At 37.4% G+C, this 23,571-nt stretch overlaps 1 protein-coding gene across 4 annotated transcripts in view; it reads left to right on the plus strand.

Moving 5' to 3' along the window:
• The first annotated feature begins 8,956 nt into the window (after positions 1-8,956).
• OPA1 (OPA1 mitochondrial dynamin like GTPase) overlaps positions 8,957-23,571 on the plus strand; it is an 87,435-nt gene continuing 72,820 nt past the window's right edge. For 2 of the 4 annotated variants that reach the window (XM_090275467.1, XM_090275481.1), the window contains exons 1-6: positions 8,957-9,195; positions 16,396-16,717; positions 17,379-17,475; positions 19,141-19,248; positions 19,742-19,795; positions 20,471-20,538. In XM_090275467.1, coding sequence (XP_090131593.1) covers positions 9,164-9,195; positions 16,396-16,717; positions 17,379-17,475; positions 19,141-19,248; positions 19,742-19,795; positions 20,471-20,538 — 681 coding nt within the window. In that variant the 5' untranslated portion in view covers positions 8,957-9,163. The remainder of the gene's footprint in view (positions 9,196-16,395; positions 16,718-17,378; positions 17,476-19,140; positions 19,249-19,741; positions 19,796-20,470; positions 20,539-23,571) is intronic. The other 2 variants (XM_090275475.1, XM_090275486.1) reach the window with 1 other exon arrangement.

The following is a 23,571-nucleotide window of genomic DNA, read 5'->3' on the forward strand; positions in this document are numbered from 1 at the left end:
AACTTTAGCTTAAATGTTGTTATGGCATAACCAGATTTGTTTAATGAGATAAGTTTGTGGACATTTTTTGCTGTAATTTTTTAAAAGATTTTATTTTATTTTTTAGAGACAGGGAGAGGGAGGGAGAAAGAGAGAGAGAAAAACATTGATGTGTGAAACACCAATTGGTTGCCTCTCATACATGTCCAGACCCAGGACCAAGCCCATAGTCCAGGTATGTGCCTTGACTGGGAATCAAACCAGTGACCTTTTGCTTTGTGGAACAATGTCCAACCAACTGAGCCACACACTGGTCAGGGCTCCTGTAATTCTTGATCAATTACACACTCATTTCAACCCCAGAATGATATATGAATTGCCAAGTGTATTCAGGAACCCAGCCAGAAGGAAACAATGCAAGTATTGTCAATTTTAAACAATAGAATAAAGTGTCTCTCTTGCACCTGCACATGGGCACTGCTATAGCTTGACCACTTCACATTGTAACACTTCTTAGCCTCTCTCTGTTGAGATAAAATTGGAAATCTTCTTGTTCTATTTTTTTCTCTTCTAAATATTTAAATGACTGCCTGCTAGAAATCTAATGTTCACTTACCTTTTTCGAGATATAATTTTATTGATATTTATAAGATTCACCCTTTTAGAAGGATACAATTATGTGATTTTTAGTATATTCACAAGCTATGTAGCCATAATTACTAATGCTTGAACATTTTCATCTGCCTAAAAAGGAATCCCACACTGTATTTTGATCTTGTGATAAAATGTTAATTCCATTTTTAATTTATTTGGTTAAATTGTGCTAATAATTTTTGGAAATTTAAAAACTGCATATATGTATTTTGTAATTAATACTATGATAGTTACTATTTTACATTTATCTTACTTAAATTTTACCATTTGCTTAAGATTTTATCTACATACTCACTTTAGTCTAGGCCTTGTTAGGGTTATTAGTGTCAGGTTGGAGATAGCAGGGCTGACAGCTGTACACAACTGAAGCAAAGTGAGTAGACACAATGAAAGTAAAAATGACTATTTATTGAAAACATATTGTTTTCCGGGCATTATTCCTCACATAACAGATTTAAGAGGTAAGTTCTGTTACCATCATTTCTGTTTTACATGTGAGCAAATGGAGGCTTATGGAGTTTATGAAACCTACTATCCTAAGGTGTTATAACTAGTAAAAGCCCAAACTTGACCCCAGGCTTTCCAAATTCAGAGTACGTCCCTCTAACCACTATACTCTACTGCTGCCTATCAAATTGAGTGTTTAGTTTAATTATACCAATAGCACTTGATCAGTGCGGTACAGTATGCTTTCACAGCCCTCATTCTATTCCTCTGATTACTGGATGGGAAGAGCCAGCTTCTCTAGATTCCATGAGCACACAGCACAACAAGCACAGGTGAGCAGCTGAACTCCAGGTTTTCTTCCAGAGCCAACGTGGAGGTGTGTTCCTCTACATCACATTGGGACTTCTGCTAGTTATCTTAGTCTTCTGTTCCAGCGCTCCTAATAACTAACCACCTCTATCAGAGTTGTTTGCATGTTTAAATCCCTATATCAGTCTGACGGTAGCCAATATCATTTGATTCATATAAGTAGTCCCTGTGTTCAAATAATGAATGTGTGGATAAGCCAAAGTATAAAGTAACTATTCGAGAGTCCACACTGATATAAACACAGAATAGAATAAATAAATGCCACATAATCACCTGAATATTTTATTTCCAGATCTCCTTAAGCATTTAACTACCAATGTTTCAGTGAAAGAAGACTACATAAAATAATGTTATTATGCCTTTTATGCATGTGTAATTACTACACGTTTTTCACAAAAGTAAACTTTATTCCGTATACACATAGGTAGAGTCATTTTTGCATACAAAAAAAATGTAAATACAAGTACATTTTGAAGCGTATTGGTCATAAAGCATACCTTTTGTGAGCAAAATGAATGAGAATACTGTTAAAAGCTGATGGATTGGGGCTTTTATTAATCAAATAAAATCTTCAGCCTGAGGCTCTACAACTAGCTGGGGGAGCTTGTGCAGGGCTGCAAAGATTGCTCAACTATAAAATAGGACTAATGACTTTACAGGGATGTTGGAAGAATAGAAGGGGTACAAAATGTGTATATAAGTGAACATAAGCTTAGTGCCCAGCTCTTTGTTTCTAGTACCATTCTCCTTGGGGCAAAGATGTCTGATAACAGGACCTGGGCACCAAATATACAAGATAAGCCTGGAGCCTCATTTAGTGCCAGAATTAAAAAAGTGGTAAAAAAAAAAAAAAGTAATGGGAGATAAATAAAAAAGGTACTTCAGCAACTGAAAGAGCTCCCAATGAACAAAGCTAAAACTATTTGAGTAAGAAAATTTAAAAATTGGATTTGGATTATAATCCAAAGTATAAAATAACTATCCATGAGTCCATACTCATGTACATAAAGAATAGAGTAAATAAATAAATGTGGAAAAAGAGTCAAATCCCTTATGCAGAAGAATCCAAATAATTTATGTAAACACTGTCCCCTTCAGGAGGGTTCCATGGCTCCCAACCCTTTAAGCGTGAGCTGCTTGTAGTGACTCCCACCATAGAGTACAGCACAGCATAGGGGTAAAATACTTTGCAATGGAGAAACCTGACAGGTACTCTCTGCAGTACGGTCATGAAGGTCAACATCAACAATGGAAAGTCATGTTGATAGCATCATACCCTTAATATTATGAGATGAGGCTGGCACTTAACCTCCCCAAATTATAAATTTTCTCCCCAAAATTCATAATTCAGTCTGATAATGAGAAAAACATACAAATCCCAATAGAAGAACATTCTACAAAATACGTGACTAGTACTCCACAAAACCATTAAAAACAAGGAATGTTTGAGAAACTGTCACAGCCAGAGAAGATAAGACATGACAACTAAATGTAACATGGCATTCTTGAACAAATAAAGAATATTCCATTAAAATTAAGAATATCTGAAAAAATTATAGACTTTAGTTAATAGTAATTCATCAACATTGCATCATTAGCTGTGATAAATGTACCATGTTAATGCAAGATGTTAACAATAGGGGGAACTGGGTTTGGGACATATGCGAACTCTCTGTACTATTTTCACAGTTTTTCTGTAGACCCAAAATTATTCTAAAATACAAATTTCATTCTTTACAAAGCAGTGTGAATGCAATGTGTCTGTTGCAGTAGTTGGGAACTGCTTGTTTTAAATCTGCATCATCCCCACTTCTGTTTATCACCCCGTTAAAACAATTGAAGCCCCCTTGATGGCAATGTCAGGATTTAGATCTAGATTGTGTAAATTGGCCTGGGCTCTGCAAAACCAACCAACCTTGGTTTCGTGAGATAACTCTGCCCCCTATTGGCGTAGTATTTAATCTACATTTAGGGACAAAGGACAGCCTTCCCGTTCCAGTCACTTCTGATGCTTGGTAGTCTGGACAAGAGTGAAGATACACTTGGAGCCTCTGATCTGCTGGGACCAGGCCCCACTTTGTTCATATACACAGAACTCTATTCTCCTTAGTGTTCTCTGAAGAAAGACACATCCACGTGAGGGAACTGGCTGATGGAAATGTAAGAAGCATGGGGGATCCAAATTTATACGTGGATTTTTGAATGAGCACTATTAACTCTTGGGTTGTTCAAGGATCAGTTGTATACAGATATACACATATTTCTTAGGTCACTGTTTGCAAGAAATGTAATGTTACATTTTTGTATTTCAACTTGATTTTTTTTTTAATCCCTCATTTTCCCTAATCACAGAAAATGAATCTAGTCAGCTATGAAGTAGCTCAGTCACCTCAGGATATTTCCAAGAACTTTCTGTTTAAACAGTCAAGTAAGGATTTTCCCCTTCCCTCTTTCTTCCATTGGATTGGCATCTATGTTCACTGGATTTGGGCATCACAGAATGAGGAAAGACTGGCCTTTCCCTATCCTTCGTCCTTCATTAGCAAAGCTTGTATTTGGGTCTCTGGTCATTTGCTTTACTCTGCTTACCTCCATTGAGATACCTGTGGCTCCACCACAGGTTTTGCCACAGTCTTCTCCCAGTCCTTCTCCACCACCTTTGAGGCAAATGAAACTCTAGGGCACATTCCCAAGCCTCCTAGGCCAAAGGGAACATGCAGTGTGGTCTCTGGCTAGACTTACCCTGACTTACCCTTTTCTTCTCCACTACTACTGTGACCCAGTAGCACAACAAAGTTCTCTGTCAGTGTTGCTACCCCCTTTTATTTCCCCATCAATCGAGATACGATTCTCTGCTTGAGGTCCCCACCTCTCTGGGACTTCTATCATTCCCCTGGGTATGGGAGTATCTCTGAGACCTATACCAGCATGAACCCAATCATATCAAATTTCTCCTTCCTCAGCCGTGAAATTTTTATCAGATCCATGGCAGGACAACTGGCTCTTATATCACTCATTTTTGACTAAGTCTATTATTTATAAAATAAAATTTAGCTTTTGTACAGAAAAGTCTGATTTCGAGACTCAGAAATCAAGTCATGTCTCTTATGGAAATTTCTAATCTATTTAGAAAACCTAAGTGCTGAGAATTATCTCATTTTTTCTCTTTGCATTCCAGCTATAACCTTATCTTGAGTACAAAGCTTGATGGTGAACAATCAGAGAACCGATGAGAGTAAAAAGGAATATTTATATGTACACACGTGATGTATATATACATGTATGTATATAAATATTTTGCATATAATACATATAAGCATATATATTTATATAAAGAATAGAGCAATCAATAAACAAAGGTTTTAGTGGTTATATATGCATTTTTCTTTTTTATAATTTTCATATTTTCTAAATTTCTAGAAGTAACATGTTTTATATCATCAGAAAGAAAAAATTATATATATGTCGGTCGGTCGTCGGCAGCCGTCCGTCTCGAGAGACGATGGTGTAGTTTCTTAAGAGTCTATCTGCACCGCCGAGAATGGCTGTGCAGTCCAACTCGGGAGTGACACGGTATCTGTCTCCTCCCGTGTTGAATCGACATCTTGCGATGACGCTGGAGTGTCCTCTCCAGTGAAGCTGAAGCTACAGAGCCTGGGCAGGGTGATATGGAGGGTCTGCTGTTGCCCATGCAGCAGACCTCCCCCCTCTCTTCGCAGCTGAAGGGTCCAAGGGAAAGACGGAGTCAATACAGCTTGGCTTCAGGTGCGCCGCAGGAGTTGCCGGTGTTGACTACAACGTCAAACCGCCTTAGGGACTCCGGCTCCGGATTTTCTGTCGGGGTTTACTCCCCTAGCCTTTCCCCTGAAGAGGTATGCCGCAAGGCAGCGGAGGTTTTTTGGAGTCAGAGTTTTCCTTCTCTGATGTGCCCTGACTGGAAGATCGAACCAGCGACACTTAGCTCGCAGGCCGACGCTCAGTCCACTGAGCCAAACCAGCCAGGGGTAATGGAGCTATGTAGTACATAGAATAATGCCCCAACCCAAAGAGATCTGCATCCTAATCCCTTGAACCTATGATTTTGACAAAAGGAATTAAGGATATAGATGTAATTAAAGCTCAAAGAAGCCAATCCTAAATCATCTGGGTGGGCCCAATGTAATCATAATGGTCCCTAAATGGGGAAAAGGGAGGCAGAAGAGGTAGCTGTCAGAGTGATGCAATGTTAGAAAGATTAATCCAGCTATTGCTGGCTTTGAAGACAGAAATAAGCCACAAACCAATGAATGTGGGAAACCTCTAAAAGCTAGAAAAAGGCAAAAAAAAATGGATTTCCTGGAGTCATCAGAAAAGTACCATCACTGTACACACCGGCTTTTAGCTCAGTGAGACCTATTTTTTATTTCCGACCTTCAGAACTGTAACAAAATAGATTTGTTTTGTTTGAAGCCATTGCATTTGGAGTAATTTATTACTGCAGCAATAGGAAACTAATCCAGCTGAAAGAAGTTCTACCCAGTATACAGGAGATCTTTTCCTTTCATATTCATCTTCTGCTCCTCACTTATACTAATGAGACTGCCTTTCTCTCAGATGCATTTAATTTTTTTTCTTGTATTATTTTTACAGGAAACATAGTACATTTTAAAATTTGTATAATAAAAACTTTCAAACACATGTAAAGAGAACATCAAACTATAATGAACCCTCGTGTGCCTACCACCCAGCTTCCGCAATTATCAGCATTTTGATATTCTTGTTTCATTTAATCTCCATCTACTTCAACCCTCCATTATTTGTTATAGATTTATGTAAATCTACATTTACCTGAAATTTGAAATGCACAAATCTGAGCTGTCCATTTTAACACATGGACGCATCCATATAACTCAGACTCTTAACATACAATCGTTTTCATTTCCCTAGAAAGTTCTCCAAATTTCCTTTCTCACTCCCAACACCCATTTTCTCTGTTCTAAAACATCACAGAAATGGAATGAAATAAAATGTCCTCCTTTGAGTTCAGCATGTCTGTTAGACTCATTCGTGTGATTACAGTATTAGCAGTTCATTCTTGTTTGTTGGATTACCTTGTGTAAATTTATTTATATTTTCTTGTTAATGAACAAGAAAACTGTGAATAAAGCTGCTATGAAAATTTTTGTACGAGTCTTCTATAAAAAATGTTTTTAATTCTCAGATAAGTCTGTAAGAGTGGACTTGCTGGACCAAAGGAGAGGTGCATTTTTAACTTTGTAAGAAATGCCAGATATTTTCCAGTGGTTGTACCATTTTACATCCCTTCCCCATCCCAGCCGTTTCTGACAGTTCTGATTGCCCCACACCCTCACCAAACTTGGTGTTGTCAGTCTTTTTAATTTTAGCAGTTTTAGTGGAAATATAGTGGTATCTCACCGTGACTTTAATATATATTTCCCCCATGACTAATAACATTGAGCATTTTGTTTATGTATTCTTTGGCTATGTGTATATATAGGGCTGTCCAGAAAGTATCCAGCCACATCATATGAAAAATAGATATTGATTGTAGAAAACATAAGATACAAGAAACATTGTACATAGGACAATGACATCTCAGTGTCCTTCAAAGTAGGCACCTTGGAACCTCACACGGTTCTAGCATCTCTTGCACTATTCAAAACACTCTGATAAATCCTTTGTTGGAATCGCCATCAGCTGTGACTTTGCTGCACCTTCTTTGGGCATGGAGAACCAGGCGACTTCCTTTGGGATGACTGGGCATTCATTTCTGGATCATAGCGGTAGACCCATGATTCATCTCCAATTAAACCTTGAGGAAATCTGGTTCATTGGTAGTGGTTTGAATCAAGTCATTATCAACAGCAGCACAATGTTCCTTCTACTCTAGTAGCAAAAACCATGGAATAAATTTTGTGATGACACATTTTGTGTCAAGATCCTGCATCAAAATCTTGGACAAAGTAGTTTTTTAAATCCCCAGATCAGCTTCTTGTCCTCGCACTGTCAGTCACTGGTCTTTGTTGATTACAGCCTGTACACATTCTACATTCTCAGGTGTTCTGCTTGTTGCCAGCCTTCCAGAACACGGATCACTTTCCACAGATTCTCAACCATCTTTGAAGTGTTTGTCCACACTTTCATTTGAGCTGCACTCATTGCATTGTTTCGGAAAGCCTTCTGAATCATCCAAATAGTTTCCATGGAGGAATGTTCAAGCTTAATGCAAAATTTGATCCACATTTGTTGCTCTACTCACTCAGTCATTTTGAATGCGACAGTCACACAGTACACATGCTCACTCAATGGAATCTACTGCCCCACTGACTGGTATAGTGAAATTGTCATTGTTCACACATACCCATTCCAGTCCTCTCTCCTTGGCTGCCAGGGTACACTGATGTTGTGCAAACTGTTCTCATGTTAACAATGGCTGGACTTTTTCTGAACAGACTAGATAGATATACATGTGCCTATCTAATATCTATCTATATCAAGAGGGAGGTGCCCTTGAGTGAAGAAGGGCCACAGAACTAATTGCCTATATTACCTTTCACAGGCCGCATTCCTTTTATGGGCCCGTTTCCTCATAAAACATAAAAATTTAAGTTGCAAGTGGGGGTTGGTATTTAAAACCCTAGAACTGACTTAGGTTACTTAGGGAAAGAATGAAGATAGAAAAGGGAAGGGACCCAAGATCTCTGAGATCTGAGACCCTCCAACACTGAGAGGTTTAAAAGAGGAGGAACCAGCAAAGGAGAGTAGGGAACAGCAGCTCCTGGGGAAAAAAGGAGAATGTAAAGTTCTGAAAGCGAAGAAAGGGAAGCTGACTCCTAAGAAGGTGTTGAGCACCCCACCTTCTGAGCTGAATGCTGAGAGATCTAGTGACTTCTGGCAGCATGGAATTTTAGAGACACTGACACGGGCCATGTCAACAAATTGTTGAGACTAAATACCAGATAAAAGCTGGTTAAGGAGTGACTGGAGAAAATCATTACTGACATCTTTATAAACTGCACAGGCTTGTTCCAAACCCATAACTGGCCTGATTGATCTGAGCCCCTTTCAGATACGACCTCCAGATAGTCCGTGCCTCCTCCGCCTGCCTCCCTGAGGTTGCTCTGAGAACATGAGTGTTTTGTAAACAAAAGCGCTGAATTAAGACGTAGGGCAAAGGAGCAACCTTTGCTCTTTACTACTCTATTATTGTCCTTATTTTGTACTCTCTAGGATCCTTCGTGCCCCCTCAATACCTAAATTTTCTTAAAATGGTACCACCCAGCGAGAATTTACAGCTCCCAACCCCCCGCCGTCATCAGTCTGTCCCAGTCCAACTCTCCACCCCACCCTCCCTCAAGCCTTTAACCTGAGAGGCTCAGAATTCCGACCTGGAAACAAAGAGGGCGAAGTGGGTGGGGGAGGGAAAACAGATTCGTCAAGGCTGTGAGCGCATGCGCTAGTCCCCCTCGGACCGTTTGTGCTGCTCTCCTAGAAGGAGTCGGGAGGTTGTTTGCCTGACGGACAGAGTACGGGTGCCGGCGGCTTCTCGCGGAAGTCCATGCGCCATTGGGAGGGTTGCAGCGGCTTCCCTGTGTCCTTGTTACCCAGGGACTTTTCCTGGGTCATTCCTAGAGCAGGAACCGGACCGGGACTGACAACGGGCTCCGGCGTAGCCGTCTCAGCGCCTGTGTGACCTCCTCGCTGGAGAGGAGAGATGTGGCGTCTACGCCGGGCCGCTGTGGCCTGGTAAGTGCAGGCTCCGACCTGGCCCCGTTTAGGGCCTCCGGTAAACGAGTTTGCCCCATCACTGCTAACAGAAAGAGCAAGTAACTCTGACTATACACGGAGGGCGGTTGGAGGATCCCGGGATAGTTTTGAGGACCCGGAGTGACAGGAGCCCTGGCTGAGCTTACCTGAGGTGCCAGCTTCAGTACTGGCCCTTGTCCTTGTTCCTACACCACTGAAGATTCTGGGCGCCTTTCAGTCTTGGCCTGCCTCTATTGTCCCTGCCCTTTTACCCTTCTGACCTCGCTGTTATCTCTGTCTCCGGTTGCTTCTTGTTTTTGCTCTCTCCCTCCCCGGTCTCTGGTTCTATCCATGTGTCATCCTTTCCGCGTTCTCTCTCAACTCTCCTATCTCCACGCCAGGCGTACGTTGCTCTTGCAGATACTTTGCCTCTTCTCCCGAGGTGAGGAAGACCGCCTCTTTCCCTAGTCCGCTGAGTGAACGGGACTTTGGAGTCAGATCTGGAGCTGTGACGCATACAGTGTCAGAGATGGTGATTAGAGATACCTTGTTAATAGCAGCTTTTTCTTTTTTTCTCCCCAGACTCTAGCGAAGGAGACTTGTTTTTGGATGCGTGGTAGTAAATGTGGCACCGCCTTTTTAATCACACAGTTATTGTTGTCCTGGCCTGGATTAATCCTAAGTAGGAAGTCACAGAAATCTTTTCATTTCTAGGGTTTACGATATGCATTTTAATGAGATTAAAATAACTATCTTTACATGTTGTATTTTAATATCCTTAGATACCTTTAGAGTTAACTCATTTCAACCATTTGATAAGAAGCAATACACACTAAGCAATGTTGAAAACTTGGTTTTCCTGAATTAACCTCTAAACACATGTCTTTTTTACAACGTTTTAAATGGTATGGGTAGTTTATAGTCTTTATAAGGAATAGAATCCATTTATTTCATGAAGTTTTACTTTAGTTACAGTTTTTGTCAATTAGAATAAATAAATTATTCCTAATCATGAAACTTTAATTTCTGAGTACATCCACAGCCCATGGTACTAAAGTTATTTACAATCTTTATTTCTACTCAGTATTTACTGGGGAAATTATCTAATTTTCTTTAAATAAAAAGAGAAAAGACTTTGCAGAAAATAGCATATTTTATTGAAGCAATTTAGATATGTAGGAAAAACTTTAAAATTGAGTTTAAAAACAAACTGAAAAATAATTGATATTTGTTTATTCAATTGGATGCTGTTGGGTAAATTATTTCTAAAGTTACTATAAAGTCCATAGAGCTGTGGTTTAAAAATGTCATCTCATGTAGATAGCACAGTCTAGCTACATGCAGAAGGAGAGGTGAGAAAGGTCCAAACCCCAAACTCTGGAATTTGTCTTTTGCTGTAGTTCTCTGCATGTCATGAAGAAGTACATATGATTTCCTCTTCTTTAACAGATGGGACTATAAACATTTTTTGACATATATATCTCTAAATGCATGCTGATAAGACATGTAAGAAGACCAATGGCCAACATTTGTTTAGGTGCAATATTTGTGTAAAATTATTCAGAAAGAATTACATATTAGGGAATGATGTGCAGCTTAAAAGAGATGGTAGATGAGAGAGAAGAGATGATTCAAAGGGGAAAACCTGATGTTGGTTAATGTTTGATTTGTAGTTTGGCTTATAGAAGTCTGTTCAAAATCTTTTTCTTGTTGCTACATTTTTTTCTGGCATCCTTTGTTACTAATACAAGCTCTCGGGACAATCTGATTTTTGTGTCTGAAGGTATCCTGCTTTTCCCTTCATGAAAGCTTTAGGGCCTTAAAATTCTCAAGCCTTCGTCCAGATGTGAATCTTACCCTTTCCCACTCTCTAACTCCTCCCACCTCCAACTCATCTGGCCTGGCACTCAGTGGGCCTTCTGTTAACAAGATTCTTTCTTCAGTTCTGGGAAATTTTTCTTCTCTTATTTTTTTTCCTTTTATTTTTCCTGTTTTTTTCTTTTTAGACATCTATTGTATGAATATGGTTTAATTTAAATTGGCCCTGTATGTCCACAATTTCCAAAATATGATTTGTATCCATCATCTGTTAAAGAAGTATGCATGTACCACAATAGGTAAATATGCACACTTTTTAAAAAATTGTAAATGTACCTCTGTACTAATTAATTGCTGTTTTTACATTATAAGTCTATCCTAATATACTCTTAAAGGACGAGATACAAAAGACAAGCAAACAGAAAAACATCTGTATCTAGTAGCTTTGGTATTTTCTTTCTGAATCCCAGTGGATCATTTTGTGAATCCTATGGATTGCATTCCACACACATTCCATTTTGGATACCACTTCTGTGAATCACTTAGCGTTTCTCTCATGGATTCTACTCTTCTTTATATTCTACGTTCTGGTGAATTGTCTGGTGGTGTTGATATATATGTATGTGAACTCCTTTTTAGCATTTATTAAACTCTTAAAAGACATGTAATTCTATAAATTTTGTATTCTCCAGTTGCTATTTTTAGTAACAATCTGCTTCTGTTTTATATCTGCAATATCTTTAGAAAGCCGCCTAAGAATATTAATTATAATTTTGTATCTTCGCTCTTTTCAAGATTAATAATGTTGTTTATATTGGTTCTCATCTTAAGAGCTGCTGGCTTTCTACAAGAACTAGTTATTTAATCACATTTAAACACGAAGGACTAATAATGATTGATACAGGTGCCCGTGCGGGTTGCCCCTGAATGAAAAGGCTGGTTTAGCAAACTGTGTTAGGTGTATGATATGTCAGCTAGCAGGATTCATTTTATAGTTTTTAGGGGGTGGGAAAGCTATACAGTCTCGTTACAAATGCCAGTATTGTTGGGGCCCAGTCAGGGAAGACCCCTCCTCCATCCCTCACCCCACTCCCACACATACTGTGGAGCCTTAGTTCTTCCCTGTCAGATTGCTGAGCCTAAGGGTAAGTGTTGCTGTTAACACTCAGCTGCATTGGAATAGGGTGGAGGGTGACCCAAACTGTCTTTCCTCAGTTAGCACTTCAGTAAATCTCAATTTCTTCTCTTTTCATTCTCTCACCTGTATTTCAAGAGAACCCTGTTGAGAAAAATTCTCCCCTGTATAAGCATTGGTCTTTTAGATCATCATGATTTGGAAACTTCTAGAAGTAATTTTTTTTAAGATTTTATTTATTTATTTTTAGAGAGAGAGAAAGGAAGGGAGAAAAACATCAACATGTGAAACACCAATTCATTCCCTCTCACACATCCTCAACTGGGGACCTGGCCTGCGACCCAGGCATGTTCCCTGAGGGGGAACTGAACTGGACCTTTCAATTCGCGAACCAGCACTCAATCCACTGAGCCTCACCCGACAGGGCTAGAAATAATTCTTGAGGATGACTTAAGTACTAGGATTTTGCTTTGCATCAATTATCTCTTTCAGGGGACTAATTGAAGAGCATTTTACATGCAGTTCCTGACTTGGACTACCACACACTTTATCCCCATCCACAGCTATTGCTGCCGCCATTGTGCAATTGGGAATTTTAGGGATTTGGAAATAAAAAATGAAGAAAGTACAGCAAGCTGTTGAATAAAGTCATTGCATTCAGCATTGTTTCATTATGACATTGATGAGATGCCAAAACCTTAATATCTCTCCTTCCCCACAAACCCTGACCTAGTACCGCTTACCTCAGAAAATGGGATAAGCACCTATCCAGTTCCATAAGCCACAGACCTGGGGACCATTCTTGATACCTCCCTCACCCTCAAGTTCTGCTAATTCTACTTCAGCAGATCTCAAATCTCCTGCTTCCACCATCTCCACTATTATTCCTTACACGGAGGGCTACGATGGTCTGTACCAAGGTGTTCTCCACAGCACAGTCACTCTCGTTTCCATCAGTTAGCCTGTGGTGAAATCGGTTTCATTATACATCGTTTAGCTTCAGGTTGCAGAACCAGAACCTATTGATGACATTAGATGAGGACTTACTGTAATGAAAAACAAAAACATCTTAGAGATATTTCCATTCAGTCCTGGAATTCACCTATTTGGTTATATATTTGGATTAACTCTTCTAAAGATGCCAAATAATTTTTTGAGGGTTAAAGAGCTATTCATTCATACATTAGTGGAGGTTAGTACAATTAATGTTGAAATGACATTTACTGAGCACTTTTCTGTGGTTGTTGCTGTGTTCTTTCACTTTTTAAATTTTATTTTGCTCTTTAATTATCCCAATAGCATATGTTCGTTAAGCAAATTTATTGAGTACCTACTATGTGTGAGGCATTAGGCTAGGCTTTGGAATATAATGGTAAGCAAAACCAACAGGACCCTGGCCTTATAGAGATTGCAGTTTAATACTACAGACCAATATTAATTCAATAATTATAATATTATGTGATACATCTTTTATAAGCACTGATGAAAATTAAAGGGAACCAAGAACTGCAGCAGGGAGACTTGAATAAGAACGAAGGTTCAGGGAGAGGAGGAATGCTTGAGGTGAAACCAGTCCTTACAGGTTAACAGGAGTTAAGTAGGTAGAGCGTTTGCCCAGGAACAGTAGGCATTAAGACTGATGTGGGAAGGAGTATGGCACTGTTGAGGAACTAGATGAAAACCTGACTGGAGGTCTCTGAGAGGGTGAGAGACTGGGACCAGACTGCGGAGGGCTTTGTAGACCAGGAGTTTGGATGTCATTCTAAATGCTGGGGTTGGGGGAGAGGAGGGATTTAAAAGATTTATGCAGGTGAGTGACTGATCATATTTACATTTTAGAAGAGTACTCTGGTTGTGCTGTGGAGAACACCTTGGTACAGACCATTGTAGCCCCCCACGTAAGAAATAATAGTGGAGATGATGGAAGTGGGAGATTTGAGATCTGTTGAAATAGAACTTGAGGGTGAGGGAGGTATCAAGAATGGTCCCCAGGTCTGTGGCTTATGGAACTGGATAGGTGCTTATCCCATTTTCTGAGGTAAGGGGTACTAGAAGGTCAGGGTTTGTGGGGAAGGAGAAGGAGAGATATTAAGATTTTGGATATCTTGAATTTGAAGTATTTTTTATATCTAAGTAGTGTTGAAAAGACAATTGGACAGCAGGATCTGGAATTTAAGTATTTGCTGTAGACACAAGTTTGAGAAACATGGGTATGTAGATAGTAATCGAGGACAAAGGTTGTGTATAGATTGCCTGCGAAGAATGTATACAGTGAGAGGAGAAGTGGATTTAGAGCTAAGCCTTAATAAATTGCTAACATTTAAAAGGTACTTGGGGAGGAAGTCAGTGAAAAGTTTTACCCAGTGAGGTATAACTAAAGAGTGCCAGGAAGGGGAGAGTTTCAACAATGAGGACGTGTCAACATTGTCGGATATTGCTGAGAGAGTTAGAATGAGAGCTGAAAAACCAAATGCCGGTTGGAAAGCTTTGGCGCACTCTGTAAGAGTCACATCACTGAACTGATACAAATGAAAATTAGGTTGATTTGGCTTTCAAGCTAGGGAAAGGAAATGGGGTCATTTTTCCCCCTCTGTCCTTTTAGGTGAGAGAGACTTGACTCATGATTCCTTAAAAGGCAGGAGAAAGAGAATTACAGACACCTGGGGAGAAGGAGGTGGGGGAAGGGGCGGGTCTCTCCATAAAGAGAGAGTCTGGAGTCAGAGCTTTTAAAAAGTTTACAGAATGTTTACCAAATCCTAAAAAGATAAATATTTTTGTGACCAGAAATAATTTTTACATGTAGAATTACAAATGAGCAGTGCACCTGAACCACAATGTGTACTTTCCCCTACTATTAAATCCTATTTCCCTCAGGTTTCCTAAGTTGGAGGGGTCCTATCAAGTCTTAAATCAGAGCAAGGCCTAGTGTCAGTCATCCTAGGGTTCCACAGCCGGTGGCAGGTGCTCCAAAATGTCTACAGCCTCCACACCTGCTTGCATATCCACTACTTCCCATACTCTTACTCACTAGTGTCTCTTGTGGGAAGAATTTGGGCTATATTTTCAGACTGAATTCAATTTCAATCTGTCTTCCACCATTTACTAGTCATTCTACCTTAGGCAAGACATGGTAAAAAAGCAAATTGGTAAAATAAAAATATTTACCATACCAGGTTTTTCTGAGTGTTAATGGTAGCATTTGTGAATACATCTAGCACAATGCCTGGCATTTGTAACCCCCTTACCCCCACCATCCTTGTTCACAGATTGTTCCTGTGTTCCTTGATTGTTTTTCTAAAGACATTTCTAGGCCAGTATAATTAAGTGAATTAATATTTTAAAACTACTGAGCACTTGAGCCTGCCCCATAATAAGTACTATGAATGTGTGTTGAATAAGGTAAATGGTTAGGCATGTGGTTTGTTGGTGTTCAGTTTTTATTCTCTGCCAGGAAGGAGAAGCGCTCAGACAGTAACATGTACGTTAATTTTTTAATTGTATTTTTTCCATTACCATTTATCCTCCTATATGTTCTTCCACCTCCACCCACCTCCCAGTAACGTGTACATTTAGAATCTCTTCTCCTTTGGATGTTTTTTTGCTTGTTTGTTTTTGTTTGTTTGGTCTTCGCTACTTTCATTTTCTGGGGAGCCAGGTGCCTGAGGTGTTAGTGGTTTTTCCTTAATTTCCATCCCTGGGCTGCCTCACCATAGTGGGACAGAGATGAGCTCACAAAGGGTAGCTGCTCTGAGCTGCTGGAGTGTTGTGCTTGAAAGCAAAAGTTTGCATGTATTTTTGTTTTTGACTTTTACTTAACAGTGAATAGCATTAATAAAATAAGTCCCCACCATATTTCTTTTTGATTGCAATTCCTTGGACCAGGATCATAGCCCCACACACACAGTAAATTAGAGGACAGGCTCTGGAGTCCCACTGCCTAGCTTTGAATCCCACCTTTACTCTTTGTATCAGGGTGCACTTAGGCAAGTTAATTACGTCTGTGTGCCACCTTTTCCTCATTTGTGAAAGGAAGATAATTCATCATAAGATTAAATGAGGTGGCACATGCTGCAACAGTGCCTGGCATGTAGCAAATGATTAATAAATAAAAGCTATTGTATGACATAGTGTGGTTGGCCATGTGCGCATGTATGTGTGTTGTTCCTTTTGTGTATTGCTCTTTTAATATCATTTCCTTTGTGTTGTTGCTCTGTCTAATCTTTCTCCCATAACTGTTTTTCTTTCAGTGAAGTCTGCCAATCCCTAGTGACACTCAGCTCTGGAGTGAAGGGAAGACTGCCACTACAAAAAGTACATCTGGTTTCACGGAGTGTTTGTCATTCACATCATCATCCTACCTTAAAGCTTCAAAGACCCCAATTCAGGACATCTTTTCAGCAGTTTTCTTCTCTAACTAACTTTCCTTTACATAAATTGAAACTTTCTCCCATTAAATATGGCTACCAGCCCCGCAGAAATTTTTGGCCAGCAAGATTAGCTGCCAGACTCTTAAAGCTTCGATATCTCATACTGGGATCTGCTGTTGGGGGTGGCTATACAGCCAAAAAGGTGAGTTTAACTTTCCTGCTGCTTTTCCAGTTATTCAGCATGCTTATTTTAAGGTTTAATAGCATTAAGTAATTTTTCTTTGCTGCAGTATAATATAATTGGATGTTTAAATATTTATTATGTCTCTGCTGTATGGTGGATTGTTTTAATGGTGTGAATAGTAATGGGAAAATACCTTCTTAATCTTAGTTATAATTATCAGCGGTAAAAATGGCCTAGAGGAAAGAACACTGTGCTGGAAGTGAAAACATTTTGGTTTGATTTTCAATTTTGCCATTTAGTGGCACAGCTAGGAAACTTAAGTGGTATGTTCATGCAGCCACTTCTTGGCTGGGACCAGAAACAAAGTGTCCTGATCCCTGGTCAGTTTTCCTTCTATTCCACAGTGTTGTTTAAAGCTGTATCATTAAACCTGTTGAAATGGGAATTTATTGTGAATTTTTACTTTTTCATATTCAATAAAAGAACATTTACATTTGGATACGCTCGCCTGTTCATTTGTTTTCAGAAGAATTGAGGCCACTTTATTTCTAAACCTTTTGAGCATAATGTATCATTCTTAGTAGAATAGCATGTTTTAATTAAACAAATAAAAATAGTTTTTATTATATTTTTATATGGCATTCAAAGCACTTTATTGGCATTCTTTCTTATCTTTTAGACTTTTGATCAATGGAAAGATATGATACCAGACCTTAGTGACTATAAATGGATTGTGCCTGACATTGTTTGGGAGATTGATGAGTACATCGATTTAGGTTTGTAGCATCAATATTAAAATACTTTTTTTTTTTTTGTCATATCTATAGGAAAGAGAACTAGTTGTGTTGAGACAGTTTCCTAACTCATGAGTTTAATATTTAGTAGTTTCATTTTAATGATAAAAATAATAAGGTATCAAAGAAAAAATTTATGCGAAAAAATATATTCACTAATTCATCACTTTAATAAAGCTGCCACTGTTCTTATGGGACATTTTCTTTTAATTGTACCTATTCTGTGCATATGGTTAATATTTTAGTTTGCTATCTAACACATTTTGTTAGCATTTTCCATACTGCCAAGCAACCTTCCCAAACATCATTTTCAATATTGTATGTTACCCAGAACTGATGCCCCATAGCCCACTTAACGAGCTCTTTTTGAATGAATACCTTGATTACCTCTATTTTTTGTAACCAGCTTCTTTTGTCCAGAGTAATTTCTCCCTATTGTTAGCCACTGTCCCTTTTTTTCTAATAGGTAAGATAAAGTATTTAAGTAGCTACAATTGTCAGTAAGTCATGGTGATCTTTAAAAAAAAATTTTAGATGAAATTTTCTCCTCAGTCTTTTTAAACTGTCTAATTTCGTAGCTTAGGTGTATTTGGGGGTGGAATTAATGTCTCTACATACACTTATTCAGAGCACTTTCTTAAGGATAAAACTCTGCTGTGTCGACAAAGGTATTTGCAGGAAAAGTACTCTTCCAAATTTTTCTAATATTCCAGTGCCCTGGTGTAGTGGCTGAGAGCCTGGATTCTGAACCTAAACTGCCTGGGCTTAAATCCTGACTTCCTCACTTCCTTGCTGTGTGCTTGGGTCAGTTACATCACCTCTGAACCCCAGTTCCTCATATGTAAGATGGGGGTGGTGAGAGCCATTTTGTAGAGTTGCTCTGAAAATTAATTAAGTTAATGCTTCTTCAGCATTTAGCATAATAGCTGGCATATATTCTTATTTTGAGAATATTTATGCATTTTTGGTCTTCTCCAGAGAAAATTAGAAAAGCCCTTCCTAATGCAGAAGACTCTGTAAAGTTGTACCAGACTTGGACAAAGTTGTTGAATGTTTTTAAACAAAAATAAATGCTTTGACCATTTTATAAATAAAGCTAGCTAAAATAAAATAAAAGCTCACTTTGGGCTCTTAATTATTTCCAGTTGGGACCAAGAACTATGAAAAAGAGGGAAAGAAATATTGGAATTCTGTTCTTGAATTTCAGCTGGAATATGATCACGTTTTGGGGTTAGGCCAGATACTGTAAGAGGTGTTTTTTGTTTTTGTTTTTGTTTTCCTTTGATTCTTTGCCTCTTTGCTGTGACTTCCTCCCAAAAAGTATTTCTGATTCCAGTCCAGTGTTAATATTGTTAATACAGTGCTTCTGTCTTGCGGCATTTAACATATAAATCAAAAGCCTCCATCTAAGCCGTACGTTTGGTGAGTCTTTTTAAAAACTTCATGGTGTGTGGAATATTTTAAGAATAGCAAGGCACATTGTTTCAGATGTATCTAGTATTCATAGTTGTAATAGGGAGAAAATGGGAAAAGATTTTAATTGAAATTTACATATGATATTTAAATTTTATTAATGTTTTAATAATGAAATTATTACTTTGAAACTATAAATGAGGGGGTTTTTGTTTGTTTTTGTTTTGTCTTCAGAGAAAATTAAGAAAGCCCTTCCTGATTCAGAGGACCTTGCAAAGTTGGCTCCTGACTTTGACAAGATTCTTGAAAGCCTCAGCTTATTGAAGGACTTTTTCACCACAGGTAAGGAAGAACTTGTGTTTGATCTCATTTGAAATGTCAGGAACCACAGGGGAAAAATAATTGAACGTATTCATTTGTTTATTCCCATCTTTTAAATGAAAACATTTAGTACAGAAGAAACACCAGTTTTTGAAAAATAAATATATATAAACATGAAGTTTTATTGTGCTGTGATTTTAATTTCTGTTTAACCCAACAGAATGAAAGTTTGCAGCAACTTTAAGCTAGGCTTTAGTCAGTGAAAGAAAAATATCACTTTCTTGACAAGTAGATGAGACTTCCTGTGTGTTTGCTTTTCATAATTGGTTAGAGATTTTAAAACAAATTTAATTTTTATGGACCATAATGAGTAGAATTTATTAAGGTTAATCCTAGTGTATTTGCCCAATTACTGCCCTGTCTTGATATACATCTGAGATCTCAGACATCTTCATTTGCTCATTCCGTTTAAAAGTTTTACATTTCTATTTCCCCCTTTGCTGATTTTTCACAGGTCACAAATTGGTTAGTGAAGTCATAGGAGCTTCTGACCTGCTTCTCTTGTTAGGTGTGTAAACAGACATTTTTGCTGACCTTAACATGCCTTTTCAATGCTTCTAATAAACTACTTGCAAATAAAATTACAGGCCAAATTTACAATGCTGCTTACCCTGAATTTTAAAACCCCAGAACTATATTGGGCAAATTCATTCTCCTTTAGGAGCAAATAATAAATTAATTATTTTGTTGTAAAACCAAAATTTCTAAATACATATCGGTATTTTAATATTAAAGCTATTAAAAAGAATTTGCTTTACCAGAATATTTTCCTGAAATTAATCTGATTGGTTTTGATAATTGAAATGAAAAGTAGTTTTAGTTTGTCTCATCTGTCCTGTCATAGGTGACATTTTAAATTTATTTTTTTATGATATATATTCTTTACATAATAGCAGTGGTATATGGCCAAACTGTAAGTACGCTCATGTAAAATACTTATCAGATATTGTTTTACTTTTATTGTAATTTTCAGTGATATTTTAAAAAATAGGTTAAACACATACTACATTAAAAAATATTTTTGTGTAGGTTGCTAGTATATTCCTTAAAATAAGAATCATTTTCAAAGAAAGTGATATTCTAAAAATCCATTTACCTTTTAATTGACTAAACATAATTTGGAATTTAGTTTAGATTATTGACATCACTGGAGAATTTAAAGGACTGCATATTTATCTTGAAGGTTCATCTGGAGAAACCGCATTTAGAGCAACAGATCATGGATCTGAAAGTGACAAGCATTATAGAAAGGTAAGTATAAAGGAGAATTCTTCACATAGGTGGTCATGTAAGATTTTTTAAAGTTTTTCACCTACCTGGAAGGTTTGAAAATGGCAGTGTCTGAGAAGCAAATATAAAACACCTAAGCAGAGTATTGTTACTAAACTTGGTATAAAATGCAAGGTATATACATTAGAAATATAATTGAAGAAGCCTATATCTCTCAGATACATTCTGTGAAATATTAATTTCAAGGGTTTGTCCTTCACAAAGGGTTTTCTTGTTAAATATGTATGGGAGAAGCTGGTATAAATAAAACAAATAGGCTTCTTTTCTTCTCCCTAGGATTTCTTAGATCTTAATGTACTCATGTGCTTCGTGAAGCTCCAGGAGAAGTCAGTGTATAGGGTTTTCCAGATTTATTTAGCACCAGAACCCTTTTTCATGAAATATCTTCTAGGGACCAGTGTTTTATGGCATACACTTATGGGAAGTATTAAGGGAATAGCAAACAGGTTATTAGAGAATAAATTAATTCTGTTATATTGATAGTCCACAAAATTATGTATGGGGTTATTTAGAGTTTATCATTTTCAATACATGCATTAACGAAATCCATATGAAAGTTTTAAGAGAATTGCTTATGTAAAAATGACTTAGACATTGCTCTATATTTATATTTTAATCTTACATTTTCTTAGGGGCTTTTTGTTTTTTGTTTTGGAATTGTTAAGGTAACTGATTCCTTGAATATTAAAAATATATGTATATAGATAAATAGATATCTGGAAAAATACTCTATGGACATTTTAGAATTAAATATGGGTTATGTAGCTTTTATACTGAAGGTTATTATGGTTTTAATACATTGAAAATAAATTATTTTATGTTTATTTGAGAAACAGGAAGAAAATAATTTCTTTGTGTAGATTTCTATCTCTCCCTGCCCTTTAACTTTGGACTTTTTATGTAATATTCCAAGTGTTAATTATATTTCAAAAGATTTTTTTTCTTTTGCTTTTTAACTGATCTTTTAAAGAAAATGTATTTTGAAATATTTGTGTGTGCACATGTCTGTGTGTGCATTTGCCTTCCAACTTCATCTTTTTTGATACATTTTCCATTGGTTTTATTATAATCAAGAGATAGCTTTGTTCATGCTACTGGGGAGAAAAAAATTGAATGGAAATTAACCGATTATGTATAGCTTACTTTGAGCCAAGGCCTTGGTCCTTAATGCAGGTAGACTGACTGATTATACGGAAAGGAGCTAATCTATTTGGGCAGAAGGAATCTCTGTTACAGATATAGTAGCGTGTTTTCAAGTGACAAGATTTCTTGTTGCCTAGATAACAGTGGAGGTCTGCATCTCTGCTTTTCTCTGATATAGCCTAGGATCGTTTTGGTGAATGAGTAATCTATTTTAGGGCCTGACTCAGATAATTCCCTTCAAATCTTACTAAGGTGATAAATGAATGATCAATAGAAAATCAGTAGCTCTACGGTATAGTAGAAGCAAGAGATGAGTTCTTAGGGTATTTAATTATATTGGGTTGGCCAAAAAGTCCATTTAGGTTTTTTTTTCTGTAAAATAAAAGACACCTTTTTTATTTTCACCAATAACTTTATTGATTTGGATATTTTGAGTGTGTTGGCTCTCTCCTACTATAGGCTTCTAGTGGGCAGAGGCCAGGGTTACTCTAAACATCTTCCAATGCATAAGACAGCCCCACAGCAAAGAATTATTTGGCCTAAATGTCAGTAGTACCAAAAAACTTTGCAAGCCACTTTTGACACGTTCAGTCAGTCACAGTACCTTCTCCATTCACTGCACAAATCTTTTTTTGCATTTCAGTTGCATTTTTTTCCTTTCTTGAAATAATGAAACATAATACACTGAAAATGTTGCTTATTTTCTTCCTTCTTCAATATTAAAATAGCTGCACAAAAGCACACTTAATTTTGATAAGTTTTTTAAAAATGCACACTGATACAACAGCTGTCACAAAACAATCTAACAAAATTGTTTCAAATGAAGTTAAAGACAAATAAGTCCTACTACAGCCATCATACCGATAAAAAACAAACACTTTTTTGGCCAACCCACTATTTACAGATTTGATTTTATATGGTAGAAAGCAAATTTATTGTTTTATTTTGTAATGTACTTCTTTGCTTGTTTGAAGGTAAATGCCCTTGTAGACTATTTTCTTTTAATTTTTTCTCAGTTTATAGTAATTATCTTGCCATTAAAAAACTGACCAATTATTTCTAATTATATTAAATCTAGAGATGGAAGTAAGCTGCTTTCTTTACAGACTAAATCAAATTGTAGCAAATGCTAGTATTAAAATATTACTGTACAGTAAAGGCATTTTCAGCCTCTACTAGTGGTTTTAATTTTATAATATGCAGCCTTATGGTTTCAAGGCTGTTACCTGTGATACTTGAGAATAATGAACCATTCAGACAAGATGTATAAAAACTGATTTTAAGAGACTTTTCTATAAATTGATGATTTAGGGTAGCAAGGGTGAGACCTTAGCTTAACCCTAGCCTTTTTGAAATTACTCTAAAACATCAAGTTTGAAAATGTGGGCAGTGATCAGAAATGTAGTAAGTTAACATCCAGAGTTCTGCTGATGCCTTTTTGATTGGTTTGGTCTGGTGTCTGAAAGCTCCAGATTTAAAATGGTATTCAGAGTTTGAAGCAGCCATACCTTAGCTTAATGGTTGTCTGGTTTGTGCCTAAGTTTCTGGCTAGACTTCTATTAGAAATGTAGAAGTAAATGTGAACCAAATTTTTGTGAAATAACAGTAACAGATTGAAAACATTTCTACAACCAGAACTAAAAAAAAGATCTGTGCTTTCTAAAAGGAGAACATATCTCAAGAAGTGCTGCCAAGTAGAACAGTTAGGACCTTTTAAAGTCAACTGATGTGAAAGTGATGAGGAGTTGAGGAAACACAGATGTCAGGTTGTTTGACTTGAGTCAGACAGAATGAACAACATGAAGTGATTACCTGTGTTTCCCAGTCTGGGGTCACTAGACTTTTACATGT

This window comes from Furipterus horrens, unplaced genomic scaffold (assembly GCF_987537825.1).
Source record: "Furipterus horrens unplaced genomic scaffold, mFurHor1.1.pri manual_scaffold_1, whole genome shotgun sequence".
NCBI lineage: Eukaryota > Metazoa > Chordata > Mammalia > Chiroptera > Furipteridae > Furipterus > Furipterus horrens.